Genomic DNA, 18,835 nt, shown 5'->3' on the forward strand with positions numbered 1-18,835 from the left:
TACAGGACATTTGCTGTAATATCAAATGATTTATCATTTACTTTTCAACCAATCAATTGAAAATTACGTGATTTCGAAATTACAGGTTGAATTATTTTAAAGATAACCATTTTCAATGACACGTAATTGTCCATATTTTTTTCTGTGTAGGCTTACTCGGTTTCAAGTCGAAATTCCGGCATTTATTCCCTGTCTCTTGTTACAACTCAAGACTAAGGACCTCTACTCTCCATCCTTTACTCGTAGCTTGAAGCTCGCTTGGCTACCACGACTATCGTGTGCTCCGCCTCTGTTCGAGACTACTGCTAGGACCAATGGCTTCTCTAAATTCATGGCTTCGCTTGGTTTGGCTAGAGGCCATCTCCTCGTTGCCCGTCCGTGTGCCGATCGATAGCAGTTTTTCTTACACTCGTGCCTGTCACAGCACACGTACGGGAATTTACAAAAATACAAGGATGATTCACGACAATGACATCATTCAACATCGACTCGAGTGACTCTCAAGCCGTTAAGTCACCCTATCCGAGAGTATTCCGCTGATTGAATACTCTTTTTCTTACGAGTTCGACGACGAATAAGGTCAATTCTTATCCCCGCAGCATCCGTCCTAGGGAGCGCGTTCTACTCGGATACTCCGCGGCAGAGGAGGTCTCCTACACATCGTTCATGACGTACCTAGCATGACGGCATACGCAGAAAGTCAAGTCTTATCTTTGAATGTTTTACTGCTAGGATATGCTTTACTGCACCGACCGGCCTGGTCCGGCCTTCTTCTTTCCTTTGGCTGGCAACCCTAAGCTTTTCGCTCGCCGTGTGCCGAATAGAGAGCAGCTTATCCTAGACTCTTGCCTGTCACAGCACACGTACGGGCCATTTACGCTTGCGACTCAGATGAATCCCGACGGTGAAGTCATCCTACCCGTCTCGAGTGGCTCATCCGACAGAGACGGGAAACCAGTCTACCCGAGAGTATTTTGCGACGCGAATACAACAAGATCGAGATGGGCATTACCCCTGATCAACTACCAAGGACACTGTTTGGTATGCGCTGAAAACCCGCAGATTCACCAGTCGCTGCACGCTAAAGAGCTTCTGTAGAATCCACTGCTTGCTCAAGGCTGCCATTACGTACTGCAAAATGAACGAGGTCACGCACGCCAGAACTCTCTTTCTGCTGCAAGGGATCGCTGAGTTGTTTGACATGGCTCGCGAGAGGACTGCAGTCGCCATTGCCGCTCTTTTTCATGCGTAATCGACATGACCCATGAAGTATAGCCTATCGTCGATCATCACCCCCAAGAACTTGATCGCAAGCTTGGATTCAAATGCGCACGGTCCACGGACGCTGTTGAAGGCGTTCTTTACGTCAAGGGTGACCACTGCACAAAACCGGTCTCCTCTGCACATTTTCAGCCTGGCTTTTTCTGCCCCTTCGATGACTAGTCGAATGGCATCCATCGTGCTGCGGCTTTTCCGAAAACCAGGCTGTTTATCAGGCAACCCGTTCTCACCTCCGGTGTAGAGCTGTATCCTGCTCTGAACCACCTTCTCCAAGTACTGTTGCAGTGATGATCGGAACATTTCAGGATCTTCCATGAGCACGGCTTTAACTGCTATATTAGGAATGCCATCCGGACCAGGAGCTTTGTTCAACTGGAGGTTCCTCTAGCCAAATCTGCTCCTCTTCACTCGTATCCCAGCCGTATGGGACCTTCGGTCAAGTAACTTAACCGTGCTGTGTGAACAGCTTGTTTACGATCTCATGCAGTTTATTCGGACACGATTCCTGTGGCGCACCTCCGCTCCGCGTCTTGGCCGTGACAATCCTGTAAGCGTCGCCCCAGGGGTAGTCATTGACACGCAGAGTTGCTTGAATCGTGTCTTTTTGTTTGCTTTGATTGCCCTGCAGAGGGCAGACCTCGCAATTGCGTAGGGCACTCTTCGCTCCGCTCTCGCTGGCAATCTGCATATGTCGCCTAGCCCATAGGCAGCTAGTACGCTGGTCCGCTTGGTCATCGCAGCGTCACATGCGCGTGCGAGTACCCTCGTCAGTTTTTCGGTGGACAGTTTTTCCAAGCTCCACTCCCAGTTTAACACTTCGACAAAGTCGTTTCGGTCGAATTGTGTTGTCTTCCAGAGGGGTGCTTTTATTGTTTCTCCTCTTCAGTCGCTCGTCCAGCACGGACTACTGAAACTGACGCCAATAATGGACTTGCTCCCATTCCAGTGATAGGTCCTTGTATCGTGTACATTCCCCAAGTCTACGATCAGCCTTGCCAGGACTTCCAGTAGAATCTGGCCGCTGGGGTTTGTAAGGTGACTATCCCATTCTACGGCCCACGCGTTGAAGTCTCCGCTTGAGACAACGGGGCTCCTGCCCGAGAGACCTACAACGATTTTGTCCATCATCACGCCGAACCTCTCCAAAGACCACCTCGGAGCATGTAGCAGCTACAGACAAAGATCTCGTTGACCTTGGCTATCACGAAGCTTTCCTCTCCAGCAGACACCACCTCTTGTATGCGGTATCTTCCTGTAAACCATATTGCGGCCAGTTTGGCTTTATCGAATACCCAATTTCTGCCATCCGAGGTCCGCGACACGAGTCTGCTGCAACAGCTGGTCTGCTGAGTGGCAGACGTCGCCTTTTGAAGGGCGGGAACCTAGGATTGCCTGTCCTGTGTCCTTCACCGCAGTGGAGACACTTTGCATCTTTGGTGCAACTAGCTGACTGATGGCTGGCTTTACTGCAAAGCCACTCCTATCAGTACCCTTGCAGGCGAATGATTTATGCCCATACTCCACACACCGGAAACACCTTTCCGGATGCTGGGGGATGGCTATCTGGCAGATAGACCAGCCCACCTTTAGCCGCCCACACTTGAGGGCTGCGTTTGCTACCGCAACCAGAAGTTTCACGAAAGCCACCTGTGTTCCGAATTTCGGAGGCCTTTCCAGCATCCTGATCGAAATCTGGTCCGTTTCGATACACAGATCCTGCATCGCATCCTTGACCTCAGCATTCGTGGCTATCTCGTCGAGGTTTTTAACCCTGACGGTAACCGTGGTGCTTAGGGCTCGGATTTTCGCAGCTTCGCCAACTATCTCCTGGGTAAACTGTACTCCGCGATTTTCACCGTTGAGCCCCGTCGGAGTTCGAGGATTATCTCGCCGGAACGTGTTCGGCAGATTCTCCTGATATCCCCTCCTAGGCCCACCAGCCTATCGCTTGTTCTCATCTGGCGGAGTACATCGGCATAGATACCTTCCGGTTCCTTCACCACCAGTGCGTCCTCTTTGTCCTTGACCCGATTGGGCTTGGGCTTGGGTTTGGGTTTGGCCTTAGTGGTCTTTTTCCATTTGCGCTCAACTGTCTGCCATCCAGTTAGCGCTTTGGGAACTTGGCCTTTTCTTCGACCTCTTTTTCGCCCGGATCCTGCCGTACCTTAGGATCCCGGACAAGTGTTTTTCAGGGCTCCTGGTCTCGTCTTTCCTGGAGACCCTCCCTTTCTGTTGCTTTTCCAGCAAACTCCTTATCGCCATCCGTCTGCACGCAGACGCTGACCTTACCTCAGCAGTATTTTTTTTATTAGTTGATCACCCAGGTGGTAAATCCTTTTTACGGAATGCATTCCAAGGCACGGCGAGCGACCGAGTCCCCCCAGTATGCTACTCAGGGTCCATGGGTGCAATTGGATGATTCATGATACCAAGTACCCCTACGCCATACAGTCCACCTGGGACCTCTGGTCATAGTTCCCATCCGGACCTGCATCGAAGGATGTATCCGAGATGGGAGACCAAGTCCGAGCTTAAGCATTCATCGGCTAGCTCCAGTTCGAGTCAAAACTCCAGCATATATACCCTGCGTCTTGTTACGATCCAAGACTAAGGACCTCTCCTCTGACGACTCGAGGTCCGGCCTTTACTCGCAACTCGAGGCTCGATTGGTTTCTGCATTTCAAAACGTGTATCTACTACCTTTACAGCAGTATGTGAAATAGTAGGCAAAATTCTACGTAAATAAAGAGGTTGGCTTTTTGGTCGGATCATTATTGTTTATTCTAACTTTTCTCATCGCTACAGTGAATTCAGCTGGAATTGTTTCCAATATATAATAATGAGACATGTGGCAGTTTTGTTCTTGTTCAGGCCTATAAATGGAACGGAAATATTTTATGCCGTAACATTTGTGCCGTAACATTTCGTATTTATGGCTTTATGGTGTAGATGTACCCGACTGTTTTTTTTTTTTTTTTTTTTTTTGAGAATGGACATTCTAGTTTTCAATCATCTTCGAAATGCTATGCTCAAAAGTTCATTACTGAGCGAGCTGAAACACCGCTGAATTATGACACCAGAATTCACTTATTCGGTTGAGCGACAAATTTGCTTCTATTTCTTGCTAGCGTTTGGATTACAATTTCAAGTGAGTTGAGAGGACAGCTTGAGATTGGAAGGTGAGTTGAGAGGACCACCGGAGCACATTAACCAGATTTCAAGTGAGTTGAGAAGACAGCTTAATGAGACGAAAGTATTCAAGCAAGTTCGAGAGGACAGCTTGATATAAAGTTTGAAAAAAACATTTTGAAGAAAATTGAAAATCGAACTCGTGCGTGTGAAGAAGACAGCTTGCTGAGAAAGAAATCATAAGCGGGTTTAAGAAGAGGCCGATTTATTAACTCAACATGTAAATCAGGTCATATGGCAATCACTCATCATTTGCGGCATGTGTATAGTCTACCAGTTCATTGGATCTGCACAATGCCGGATAGTCGGGGTTGGTCCCAGATGTACACTGCGATGCCACATCTCCTGCAATGTACACGGTTTGGCCAAAAATGTTAGTTCGAGCATAGTTGCATGCCAAGTTAATCACTGTCTTGGGGCTGTCAAACCACTGAACCAGTGCACATCCAACGCGATCGTTACGATCCTGTACGAACTCTGTGAAATGACCAATCTGTGGTCTGAGGAAAAAGGTCACCGTTAGCATATTTTCATCCTTCGATACATATGATTTAATGACTAACCCTTGATAACCTTCAGGATATTTCTGAATATGTCCAACATTAGCATCCTTATACTCTGCATACCAACGGTTCACCAATGTATCGATAACTTTATCCATGTCCGGTTTTCCCTTGATATATTTGTAATAAGCGAGGTTTTGCCCAGAGGCAGGATATTTTGGAGTGGCCCGACACTTATCATGACCAAGCTGACATCTTCTTGCATTGAAACCAGCTATGTATGCTAATTCGTCATCCCATTGCTGAAAACAGAATTATTTCATGTAGATGTTGAAATGAACTTTTAGTTTTGAAACAATTTACCATCGTAAAGTCTGCTTCATTTAATATAGGAACAAATTCTTTTGCTCATTGTGGCGCTCCTAGTGGACGGATTTGGAAACTTTTTTCACCCACGTGTCGGGAAATTCATTACCTTTCACCATGTATTTATGTCATAACACCAAACGATAGCATTTTGTAAACAACCACCATGGAAGCCGAACGGAGAGATCAAATTGTGCACAGTTTTCTTGAAAATCCATTGTTGTCGGCATCGAAGCTAGCTAAACAGCTTAAAATGCCAAGAAATACCGTATGGCGTGTTATCAAGCAGTACAAGGAAACATAGACGACGGCTCGGAAGCCGCATTCGAAGCGTCGGAGTGGAACTGTCGACCGGAAACTGCGTGGGAAAGTCATCAAGGCCGTCAAGAGGAATCCCAATCTTTCAGACCGCGATTTGGCCAATAAGTTCCAGGCCGCTCACAGTACGGTGCGACGAATTCGTCTCCGGGAAGGAATAAGGTCATTCCGAGCCAGCAAACAGCCAAATCGGACGCTGAAGCAGAACAATGTGGCCAGAATCCGTGCTCGAAAGCTGTACGACCAAGTGCTGACCAAGTTCGACGGATGTATTCTGATGGACGATGAGACCTACGTGAAGGCGGACTTTGGGCAAATCCCAGGTCAAAAATTTTATTTGGCGACGGCTCGGGGGGATGTACCTGCAAAATTTAAGTTCGTGTTTGCGGATAAATTCGCCCGCAAGTACATGATTTGGCAGAGGATATGCAGTTGAGGACAGAAAACCAAAGTCTTTCTCACTGACAAGACAATGACATCAGAAGTCTACAAAAAAGAGTGCCTACAGAAACGGATTCTGCCGTTTATTCGTGCCCACGACCGTCCAGTAATGTTTTGGCCGGACCTCGCAAGCTGCCATTACAGCAAAACGGTTATGGAATGGTACGCAACGAACGGGGTCAGCGTAATACCGAAGGACCTCAACCCCCCAAACTGCCCCCAGTTCCGGCCGATAGAGAAATACTGGGCAATCACGAAGCGGAGGCTTAAGGCAAAGGGAAAACTTGTAAGGAACATGACTCAAATGAAGAACTGGTGGAATCAAATCGCCAAAACGGTGGACGAAAAGGGTGTGCGCCGCCTAATGTGCCGTATTACGGGAAAAGTACGAGAATTTCTTCGAAACAGCAATGAATAATTTTTTTAATTTTTTTTTATGAAAGAGTAAAGAAAATGCTACATTTGTATGAAAAACAAATTATGAATTCGTTAATAAATGACTGAACTACACGCAATTGTTTGTGTTCCAATATTAAATGAAGCAGACTTTAGTCATGCGAGCAGCCGATGGATAGAAACCTCCAGGATAATCCTGCTTTCCAGAAGCAATTTTATTACGCAGCTGGTTGTGTAGCTGGACGATTCTCGCTTTTCTGGTATCGTTGAGCGAAATGGTGATTCCCGTTGGATTGGCGAACTCAAGTTTTGCATTGCAAGCAACATGGGTGCTTCCGAAGCGACACAGCGAAGGATCGCAATAGTCACTTGGTTGGAATGAGGAAACAAACGCCACCAGAAGTGACACTGAAGGAAAACAAACGTTTCTGAAAAGTTAAAGAAATATCTCGAACCAGTAAAATACTCACCGACAAACAAGGGCTTCATCTTTGGAAGGATTTTCAAATATGATGATAAATGTATACAAAAAGTTCGCTTTATAGGTTTGATAACAGAAAAAAATGGGTGGCCAGGTCAGGTGGCTGATGAAAATATAGTATGATACGTATTTGTCACACCTTTACAAATATTGCACAATATTTTATCATATGGTTTCTTTGTACCCAATTGACCCTCGTTTTTTCAGATTTTCAGAAAAACATGCTAGAAGGTGCTAGAAAAAAATACTATGTGTATTGCTGGTAGTTTTTCAAATCTTTAAATTCCCAGTTCAACCTTGTTTGCTACACTAGTTCAAAACATTCTTAACGGGTTGTAAATCTGATGCTGTTTTCTGTTTTCAAAAATGAATTGATAAACAAATCTGTATTATACCATTTGATAAAATATTATTGTATGTTTGTTAAGGTGAGGAAAATATCTTGTTGATAAAGTTCGTTGAGCCAGCTGATTAAAATTTAATTTATTTTCACAAATCTGCTTAAAAGCTTTCTTAACTCATGCAATCGTTATCATGTTTGAAGTGTCTTTCGAAGATGAAGCTATTATTGACAAGTGAATTATTTTTTTCAGTAATTCGGTAACCTTCTCTACTTACATATATAAAATGTCTTTTTTTAGTTTCTCTTCTGGTAGCGGTAGCTTCATCATACCAACCAAGCGATTATTGTGATCCTTCTCTGTGTGACCCCGGAAGCACCCATATAGCCTGCAATGCCAAGCTTGAGTTCGCCAATCCGACGGGAATAACTATCCCTCTCAACGATACCAGGAAAGCGAGGATCCTCCAGCTACACAATCAGCTGCGTAATAAAATTGCCTCCGGAAAGCAGGACTACCCGGGAGGTTTCTATCCAACGGCTGCTCGCATGACAACGATGGTAAATATTCTGCTCCTAAATAGAAATCAATCCGAACTATGTATTTGAAATGCTTATTTTTAGCAATGGGATGAAGAACTAGCTTATATAGCTGGTTTCAATGCAAGAAGGTGTATCACTGGTCATGATAAGTGTCGCGAAACTTCCAAGTACCCTGCATCGGGTCAGAACCTCGCCTATTATAAATATATCAAGGGTAGTCCAGATATAGATAAAGTAATCGATATATTGGTTAACCGGTGGTATAGCGAGTATAAGGATGCCAATGTTGGACACATTCATAAGTATCCTGAAAATTATCAAGGGTAATTTTACTCATAACATCAAAGGTTGTTATTATTCCTAACGTTACTCATATTTCACATACCAAAGATTGGCCACTTTACCGAGTTTGTGCAGGATCGTAACGATAGGATTGGATGTACCTTGGTTCAGTGGTTAGAGAAGCCCAAGACAGTGATCTATTTGGCATGTAACTATGCTCGGACAAACATTATTGGCCAGCCTGCCTACATTACCGGGGCCGTAGCATCCCAGTGCACAACCGGTACCAACAGTGAATATCCGGCGCTATGCAGCCCTAAAGAACTGGTGGACTACTCAGCTGCCGCAAATGATGAATGATTGCTTTTTTTCAGTTCATGGAACCCAATGGTCACTTTCATGAGTTAAGCAAAATAAATAAAATCACAAATTGATAGTAGCTTTTGAATATTAAATGACAATTTAAATGATTCCCCAAATTTTATATAGTCCGTTTAGGGCCTGCTCATAATCATTTTGTCGGATTGAAACCCATACTTGCGTTAGCCTGTATCGACACATTCGAAGTCTGTGCACAGACTTCTACGGTTCGCCAACGTTTAGTGGTCTACTAAATGGATTAACAAATACGAAGACAGCCTTTAGTCAAAACTTGTGGCAAATTTGGTTGCTAGTGCTGATAAACAAATAAGCTATTAGATTTTAGCTTGTAAACTTTATTTTAAACTAGCTGATTCCGTACTGCTTCACTCTGGCATACGAGAAGAACACGCTACTCGGGAACGAGAGTTTGGTTTCCTGGCCCGCTGGCCCATGCGGCCCTCTTTAGATGGGAACCGATAAACTAAAGAATAATCGTAGCCAGATTTAGAACACGGGTTACAAACTTTACAATGGTCCAGTGTTATGCACCAACTGACGTTGCCGATTTGCAGGAGAAAGAGCAGTTTAACACGTTCGTCGCCACGGCACCCATATTCGGGTGACGGGTGTATTTCCTGGGGGGCCCCGTCACATCAAAAAGCGTGTGACGCTCTCTTACTTGAGTTTAGAATTTTGTGGCAACAACAACATGGTGATCGGTGGATCGCTCTTCCCCCATTGACCAACAAATAAGGTCACTTGGGTACCCCGAGATGGCCGAACAAAAAGTCAAATGGACCACATCTGCATCAGCCGAAATTGGAGAAGGAGCCTTCTTGATGTTCACAACAAAAGAAGCGCAGACATTGCATCTGATCATCACCTCGTCCTTGGCGAGATACAACTGAGAGTTGCGCGTGTCCAACGGCGCGAGGCGATGGTTGGGTGTCGATACGACGTCCGCTGGTTGGAGGATCCAGAGGTGAAAAGGGCATATGTTGAACAGCTTGAATCCCGAGCCTCGGAATTGCCGACAGACGGAACAGTCAAAGAACAGTGGTGTGGAATCAAGAATGCCTTTATTTCGACGAGCCAGAAGAAGAAGAAGTGAATGAATTTCGGATGAAACTTGGAGGATGGTCGATGATCAGAGAAAGGCGAAAGTCGGAATTGAGCAGGCATGTACCAGGTCAGCCAAAGCAGCTGCCCGCTTACGCCATGCGGAGCTGGAAAAGGCAGTTAAACGAGCTTGTAGACGAGACAAGAGAGCCTGGACAAACTCCCTAGCCGAAGAGGGAGAAAGAGCCACCGCCATTGGAGATATCCGATTACTTTATGACATTTTTCGCCGCCTTAGTGGTGCAAGGACTAATGCCAGAATGCCGCTGTCAATGACCGATCGAACAGATCAGCTCAAACGATGGACTAAGCACTTTCAACCACTCTTTCGAGTCACGAATAGAGATGGCCTACAGAATCCGCAGCTCGAAGCGCCAACAGTAAGTCGCATTAATGGCGTCAACTCGGCAGCGCCCTCGCTGGCTGAAATAGAAGCGGCAATCAAAAACATGAAATTCAACAAAGCACCTGGGATCGATTGCTTCCCTACTGAAATGCTGAAAGCCGACCCTGCCCTGTCAGCACAAATGTTGCACCGTCTTTTCGCTGACATCTGGGATACTGCAAAATTTCTGGCCGACCGGATGCAGGGTATCCTCGTAAAGATCCCGAAGAAAGAAGACCTGATAGAGTGCGGTTAGAGGCGAAGCATAACGTTGACCCTTACACTCTGCAAAGTGATCCTGAACAGGATCCAGGAGAAAATCGACGCTACACTCCCACGACATCAAGCTGGATTTCCAGACGATCATGCGAGGACCACATCACAACGCTACGGATAATACTGGAACAAATCAACGAATTCCAGGACTCTGTTCTGCTGGTATTCGTTGATTTCCAAAAAGCATTTGACCGGCTGAACCACAAAAACATCTGGGCTGCTCTTAGACGACGAGGTGTTCCAGAGAAACTAGTCCATCTCATCGAAGCACAGTACGAGGCATTTTCGTGCAAGGTCTTGCACGACGGTGTCTTGTCCTATCCAATCCCAGTAACTGCTGGAGAGAGAGACTGCAAGTATTTGTATACCGCTGCCAGCGGAATATCATCTGCGCTTGGTGGCCTGGCAACTGGATCTAAAATGAGGAACTACATCGCCGATGTCATCAAAAGGCGCTAGAAATCGAGACTCGGGAACGTAAGTGGATATGGATTGGGCACACGCTGCGAAAAGATGAGAACTGCACTCCATCGATCTCTGCACCATCCAGGTATTTCTCCATCCCGATTGTCCCTTATTTGACCGAAAAATTAGGGAAAATGCTGAAATATGACTATTCAACCATCAGAATGGCGAGTAAACAAACAAACTCGATAGGTAACCTATACAGTAGCATGAAAGGTCCCATCCAAAAAGATGATCGCTCCAAACTAATCTACTCGATACCCTGCCTAAACTGCGATAACCAAAATATCAGTCTCACACGCCAAAGACTATGCGATAGACTCTCCGGACATTAAACGCTCATGAACCAGTTAGACACCTTACCTCACATAGACTCAAACACAATCCCTTTGCTAGACAAACTTAAACAGAAATCAGCCCTGATAGAACACTGTATTGATAGTAAACACAGGTTCGATCTCCCTAACACCAGAACCATTGACAACACACTACGCCACCGCAACCCAAGATAGGTAGATCTATAGGTATAACATAGCGATTAACCTAAATCGACAGAACCGTGTAAACGCAGGGTCAAAATAAGTTATGAAAATTTCGAACGACATGTATGGGATTTGAAACAAAATTACAATTTATTGAAAATTGAGGGGTCTTATTGTTCAAATAAGTGATCAGTCGCATTCTTTGGAATAACTTGTGCAGCAATTTGTAAAATTTATGTTCAAAAACTTTCAATATTCTGACTACGAGTCAGTTTTTCTTTGGCAACTTAGCATTATTTCAGCAAAACATTCCAATTTCGGAAAGCTTTTTACTAATATACATAGTTGTAAAAATATGCTATAAAAATGACTTGCTACTACTTGTAATGAATGCTTCTTTATTTTAGACTAGCTGACCCGGTGTGCTTTGCTACACCTTTCAAAATCAAATGATACTTTAAAAAATTTTGCAGATTTTTATTGATTTCTTGGCATTATTTTTAATCAAATTATAACATAATTCATAAGCTATCGCTAAAAAAAGAGCTGCAGCTGGAGTTTCGAATTGTAACACAAAGATAAATTTAATCTGTCTGGAGGGTCTCAAATTAATCGTACGCATACAATCTAACTTATAAAGTACGGTTGTTTTTGCTTGATATGTTCTGGTTTTAAGCTAAAAAGCTGGTAAGAGAGCCGCCTCCTCTGTCCTTTCCTTCACCCCCTGCTGAATGGAGGTCGTGATCTTTAATAATCATCACCATTTCATTCCCAAAAATCCTCCTATATCAAATATTGTTCCATTGGTTGATAAGTTTTTAAGCTTTACAACAAAATGTATATGGAGCCTCCTCCTTTCTTCCCCTCTCTATACTGTAAAGCGTAAGGGTCTATAACAAACGTAGAAACATATCTCGTAGCCAAGTACCTTTCCATGCCATATTTGTTTCCATTTCTTGGCTTCGTTAGCATAAATTGAGAACTTATGCTAAAAAATTGTATTGGACTCACCTCCCTCCTCCTATGTACTTACGATGGTGTGTCAGATAATCATAGAATCATACCAAAATGATTTTCCACGTTTATAATTTGTCCATTTCTCGGATTTTGTAAAAAATAAAGTTGAATGTAAGCCTCTTCTTCCCTTCCTATATTCCCAATTCTATCATCCTACTGCAAGAAAGGAATTGTTTCACATAGAAAAATTATTTTTCGTACTCGAATGCTTTTTGATGCCAAATTTGGATGCATTTGCTCGATTAATTCTCGAGTTATGCAAAAAAAAAATGTATGGAAGCCCCCCCATTTATATCTTTCCGCTTAAAAAGATGGGGCCTAAATTTATAATAGAAACATTTTTCGTATCCAAATACCCTCACATGCCAAATATGGTTCAATTTGATCGATCAACTCTCCAGTTATACTAAAAATTGTAAGGGAGACCTCTACTCCCCCTTTTCATCCACCTCTTTGAAGGAGTGAGGGATGCCAAATATTCATAGAAGCATTTCTCGTACCCAAATATCGTTCCATGCCAAAAATTTGGTTCCATTTTCTGTTGTAGTTCTTGAGATATGCAGTAATAACTGTATGAAACTTCCCTCTTTCTTTTCTCCCCGCTGGAAAAAAGGAAGGGGTCTCAAACAATCATAAGAATATGTCACGTTCCCTAATATCCGTCCATGCCAAATTTGGTTCCATTTGCTTAATTAGTTATTGAATTATGAAAAAATTATTAAAGAGTCTCCCCTTTATATCTCCCTACTGGAAAGAGGGAGGGGTCCCAGATAATCATAGAAATATTTTTCGTATCCAAATGCCCTCCCATGCCAAATTTGGTTCCATTTGCTTTATTAGTTTTTGAGTTATGTATAAAAATATATGTTTTGTATAAAATATGAAAGAGGCCCCCTCCCCTTTTCTACTGGAAAGAGGGAGGGGTCTCAAATAATCATTGAAATATTTTTAGTATTCAAATACCTTCCCGTGCCAAATTTGGTTCCAATTTCTTGATTAGTTTTCGAGTTATTTGAAAAATTGTAAGGTAGCCCCCCTCCCCCCTTCCTATCGCCCCACTGAGAGGAGGGAGGGGTACCTAATATTCATAAAAATATTCCTCGTACCCAAATACCATCCCATGCCAATTTTGATACCATTTGCTTGATGGGTGCTCGAGTTATGCAAAAAAATGTCTTTTATTTGGGGGCCCTCCTTCATGAGAGAGGGAGGGGTCCCAAACCATAATAGGAACCTTCCCCTGCCTCTAACATCCCCACCTGGCAAGATTCACGCAAATCGGTTCAGTAGTTTCCGAGTCTATAGGGAACAGACAGACAGACAGACAGACAGACAGAAATTCATTTTTATATATATAGATAATACAAAATGTAAAAAAAAAATCAGTTATGAGGAATTTATCAAAAAGCAATTTTATAAACTCAACAAAAAATCTACGTAAAAATACGTATTCCATACGCACAAGAGCTTAATACATTGTGAATTTTTTAGTGAACATTTTTATATTTTTTGCTGAAAATTAAAATCAGTAGTTTAACTAGAAAACTAATGTTCTAAAAAATTTCCAAACATTTCCATGGAATCTCTATAACAATTTTTTGGTTGGCCTACACCCAAAATAATTTTCACTTAAAAAATAAGTGACATCTGTAGTAAATTCTCGCCATACGTAATTTCATTTGAATTTTAAGTGATGGGTCAAGTGAATTCACTTAAGTGACCGGTCAAGTGAATTACACTATGACGTTCGAATGAAATTTATCTGAGTTTCTAAGTAAGTTTCTAGTTAATTATCTCTCGCGTTTTTAAATAAAAGAACATTTATAGAACAGCACTACGATTTCAAATACTTACATATACGCTTTCGCCATAAATTTATGGCGAAAGGAAAATTCCATCGTAATCCCAAGGCAGATCGGTTACTGCGGATAGTGCGACTTCTAAATCTTCCCTGCTGCAAACCAGAAAATCTGTCCCGTTCAACCCACAAGCTGAAACATGATAACACCTTTAAATAACTTTTTCTTACATCACGTTTAACACAAACTACCGCCAAAATCGCCTAGTAAAGAATTGGGAAAATCCAAATCCAGCATATGCTTTAAACGCTGCTCTTTAAAATTTGCCATTTTGAACTCTGAAAATAAACACAACCGACCCGACATTCACTTGAAATTCAAGTGATGGGGAAGTGAATATTTTTTCTCACTTCAAATTCAAGTGACGAGTGAAGTGAATGTGGATGAATTCACTTGAAATTTAAGTGACTGCCAAGTGAAATGTATATGTCGCACTTGAATGGAAGAAAATCACTGGATCCTTGTTTTTAAGTGAAAAATCATGTGTATTTTAAGAGTGGATTTGGGTTCAGTGTACTAAGACATATGCAAGCAATGGAGTTGTATGTATACCTATGAATCTAGCTATCCTGACCGCAACCTAGAATTTCTACACTGAACCCAAATTCACTCTTAAAATACACATGATTTTTCACTTAAAAACAAGGATCCAGAGATTTTCTTTCATTCAAGTGCGACATATACATTTCACTTGGCAGTCACTTAAATTTCAAGTGAATTCATCCACATTCACTTCAGTCGTCACTTGAATTTAAAGTGAGAAAAAATATTCACTTCCCCATCACTTGAATTTCAAGTGAATGTCAGGTTGTAATTGTGTTTATTTTCAGAGTTCAAAATGGCAAATTCTAAAGAGCAGCGTTTAAAGCTTATGCTGAATTTGGATTTTCCCAACTCTTTAATAGGCGATTTGGGCGGTAGTTTGTGTTAAACGTGATGTAAGAAAAAGTTATTTAAGGGTGTTATCATGTTTCAGCTTGTGGGTTGAACGGGACAGATTTTCTGGTATGCAGCAGGGAAGATTTAGAAGTCGCACTATCCGCAGTAACCGATCTGCCTTGGGATTACGATGGAATTTTTCTTTCGCCATAAATTTATGGCGAAAGCGTAATGTAAGTATTTGAAATCGTAGTGCTGTTCAATAAATGTTCTTTTATTTAAAAACGCGAGAGATAATTAACTAGAAACTTACTTAGAAACTCAGATAAACTTCACTCGAACGTCATAGTGTAATTCACTTGACCGGTCACTTAAGTGAATTCACTTGATCCATCACTTAAAATTCAAATGAAATTACATATGGCGAGAATTTACTACAGATGTCACTTATTTTTTAAGTGAAAATAATTTTGGGTGTAGAGATGTGTCACATATACACATCCAAGAAAACTGTCAACAAACGAACAGACGTTGACAACCTTAACAGAGCATATGCATCCATTCTCGATAGATTCAACCAACACAGAAACCGACCATCAAAAATCTCTCAGAGTAAATACCCAACAGAAATGAGCTCATTACCAACACCAGAAACTTATAGTTAAGCTCAGTAACCGCCATAGATAACTGGACGAAATTTACCTTGCATGTAAAAAAATCACAAACAACCAACTAATCGACAATACGCTTACCTCAAGAACCACAACAAAGAACAGATTCATTATTGTAAGTAGGACCTTGCCGCTTATTTCACACTAGACACTATTAACTATAACACCAAGTTCTAACAAATTTATATTTAAATCCCAGTTTCCCTGAGGATGGTGCCAACAAGCACCGAAACTTCGGTTGAATAAAATCTTCATGTTCGGATTAGATAGACTGATTGGCTATTTATTAAACTAACAAAATACAGTCGTTTTAACAAAGTCTCTTATTCTACGCATCGTGAACTTTTATGTGTGACTTTTGTTTTTCTTATTGTACAACATTAACATAGTACTTACTTCAAGCAAGTTCGAAAGAAAAAGCGAATGTTTTAGCCTATTATTTATCATTTGTTCAATCATGTTTTTCGAAACTTCATTGGTTATTTTAAAAAACTCTTCAAGTTTCTCAGTAAAAAAAGCAAAAGAGGTTGTATATAAGACACAACCACAAGAATTACGTAGATTTACTGCTTTTTCATACCTTTCCACGAAAACTTAATTTTTTTTATTACGAGTTTGTCGTTTTTTAATTATTTTGACTTTAATATACAGTTTTTTGCAAGTTTATATCAATGAGAATTCAAACAATTCACAATGAATAATTCATTAGTTCTTCTAATTCTAGATCATGTTATGTTTTCTTGTTAACGCAAGTGGCGTTTCTAGTCAGCCTTAACACCTTAACGCGTAATATACACTAGGCAACTGAAACTGCAATTTTTGTTGTGAAACAAACTTTGTTGTCTGTTATTGTTGGAAACTTGAAACAACCTCAGTGTCTTCCGAAAAAAATAACAGACATTTACCCGTCTCAGGTAGAGATGTACCGAATATTCGGTCGGCCGAATATTCGGCGCCGAATACTGCCAAAAAACCGTTAAGCCGAATATTCGGCTCACCAAATAGTTGAGCTAAGTATTCGGCCGAATAGGCCGAATATCTACTACAGACTTGCAAAATTTTTCAAATGGTTTTTGATCATTTATAAAATATCAAAATTTAAATAATTTATAAAATAGTAATGCTACACAATCATTAAAAACTTATGGTTTCAGTAAAACATCTAAGGTGTATCCGAGTATCTTTCACAGTAGATTGTACAGGAGAATGCCGACAAGTATCGTTTTATACTTTGATTATAGTTTATTCCAGATTTTTTCGGATATATTCATGCTTGCCCATAAATCCAGTAATGATTCCAGATAAGGCAAATCTGGCCAGGATGTCAAGATATTGTTTAAAGCTTCCCGAATTTTGCTCGAGTTTATTGAAATCATTTGCTAAATCTAATAAAAAAAACTCAAATTTCTCTTTAAAAATTTTTATATTTTGTGTTCAGTAACAATTTTTCAAAAAATTCAAAATAAACTTAAATTTTGTCCTTTTTTAATTTTTTTTTTCAAAAATCGTTAAGAATGCCTGACCGTATGAATACGTGTGGTTGAAAGTATGTTATGCCTTAGGTTAAAGATCATCTTCTTTTTCAAAAACTATTTATCTAATTCAACATCAAAAAAGAAATTTCAAATAGCTTGGCACCTGTTTCGAAATGTTTTGTCCCAGATTTCACAGGAACGCAATCTCTTTGGTGATAAACGCCCTAGAAATGACGAGCCATCTGATATCTTTTCAGTTGTTGGTGACATTTTAAAAATCATTAAAAACTCAATAGAATATTCAACCGAATATTCGGCCGAATATTCGTCGTTGCGCTTCTACAACGTCTTGTCGTGTTGGCTGCCATCACGAGGTTCCTTATCTCCGTGAGAGCGTTTGAGCTCTTGCTCTTGGCTGGGCGCGCGGCCTCAATCGCTCAAGCAATTTCGGTAACTTACTGATCTTCGCGGCAGGTATATTTATAAATTCTCTTGCACCAATTCTCACTTGTGCTTTAATGGTATTGGTGTACTAACACACAGAATCATCTCGAAATAATATTTGGAAGAGATGCCCGTTAAAGAGGCTTTTTTCGTGACGCGACACCTGTTTGCGAGTTTCAATTTGTACCCCTATAGTGTTTGCCGTAAGACGTAATTCTACGTCAAAAAACATTTCTAAAACAATTAGCCCTTTCAAAACTGACTAAATTTCAGAATTTGTTTTTGCTTACACTGAATTTTTTTTCGACAGTTATCTCCTACATCTTAAGATACATCTGGTGACTCAAACAAAAGGCACAAAATTTATCCAAAATGATCATTGGAACTTTACATACATTGCAGGGCTTAGCTTGTACATCTGTTCATCTGTGTCTTAATTAGCATCCATGCCAAATTTTAGCTCTTTCTTAGTCTTAAGACGGCTGAGCCTATTGAAGACTAACATACAAACAAACAAACGAAAATTGTTTTTATTTGTGAAGAGTGCCTATTGTATTGAATTGTTTCATGTAACCCCCCTATTGCATGATGCCTCGTTTGGCGGTATGTGCCTTTCTAGCAGTGTTCTTCAGCATTTCAACATTTGATCTAATAAACGATCCTCAAAGGGGTTAAACAGTGATTTTGATAAGTGCACAAAAAATGAGGGGAGAGTGGGGTAACGTGAGCCACTCTAAATATCTCAACTGTGTGTTGAGATAAAAATCTCAATCCAACTGTCATCGTCGTCGCTTTGCGTTAGCATGTTTTTCTATATGTTGTTGACTTTTGTAAGTATCGTATGCTTCTTTTATTTAACTTGCCTAGAAAAATGTACTTACATAATTAAACCAGCACCCGAAAAAATACATCCGTGGGAGACCTAAAGTACATAACAAAAATATTCTCATACGCTTATGATCTTAGTTTTGTCATGTTCTTCCAAGTAGAAAAGGAATTTATGATGAAACATCAATAAGTCACACAAACGCAACCAATTTGCAAATCATTGCTTGTGGGGAATCGTGGGCCATATTTTGCGAGATATCTTGGTCCTCCTATATTTTGGTGTTTCTATACACATTTAGAACTTAAAAAAACGTTTTTCCTACCTGCAAAGTTTTCTTATGCCAAATAAAGAGTTGTGAAAAATATTTGGTCCATTTTTTTCCTATGCGATTGAGACGAACATATGAAATTTTGCCGAAACGTTCACGAGCC

At 41.2% G+C, this 18,835-nt stretch overlaps 2 protein-coding genes across 2 annotated transcripts; one reads left to right on the forward strand and one right to left on the reverse strand.

Moving 5' to 3' along the window:
- Positions 1-2,562: 2,562 nt before the first annotated feature.
- LOC129753081 (tabinhibitin 3-like) lies at positions 2,563-6,983 on the reverse strand. The gene is made up of 5 exons (XM_055748883.1): positions 6,965-6,983; positions 6,646-6,902; positions 5,034-5,275; positions 4,716-4,970; positions 2,563-3,208 (listed from the first exon to the last, which is right to left on the reverse strand). Exons 1-5 carry the CDS (start codon positions 6,981-6,983, stop codon positions 2,563-2,565), a joined length of 1,419 nt encoding a protein of 472 aa, XP_055604858.1.
- A 522-nt stretch (positions 6,984-7,505) lies between these two features.
- Positions 7,506-8,547, forward strand: LOC129757863 (antigen 5 like allergen Cul n 1-like). The gene is made up of 4 exons (XM_055755216.1): positions 7,506-7,550; positions 7,617-7,876; positions 7,940-8,181; positions 8,242-8,547. The coding sequence occupies exons 1-4, from the start codon at positions 7,532-7,534 to the stop codon at positions 8,498-8,500; spliced, it is 780 nt and encodes a 259-aa protein (XP_055611191.1). The 5' UTR covers positions 7,506-7,531; the 3' UTR covers positions 8,501-8,547.
- Positions 8,548-18,835: the final 10,288 nt, after the last annotated feature.

Source organism: Uranotaenia lowii, chromosome 3, assembly GCF_029784155.1.
Source record: "Uranotaenia lowii strain MFRU-FL chromosome 3, ASM2978415v1, whole genome shotgun sequence".
NCBI lineage: Eukaryota > Metazoa > Arthropoda > Insecta > Diptera > Culicidae > Uranotaenia > Uranotaenia lowii.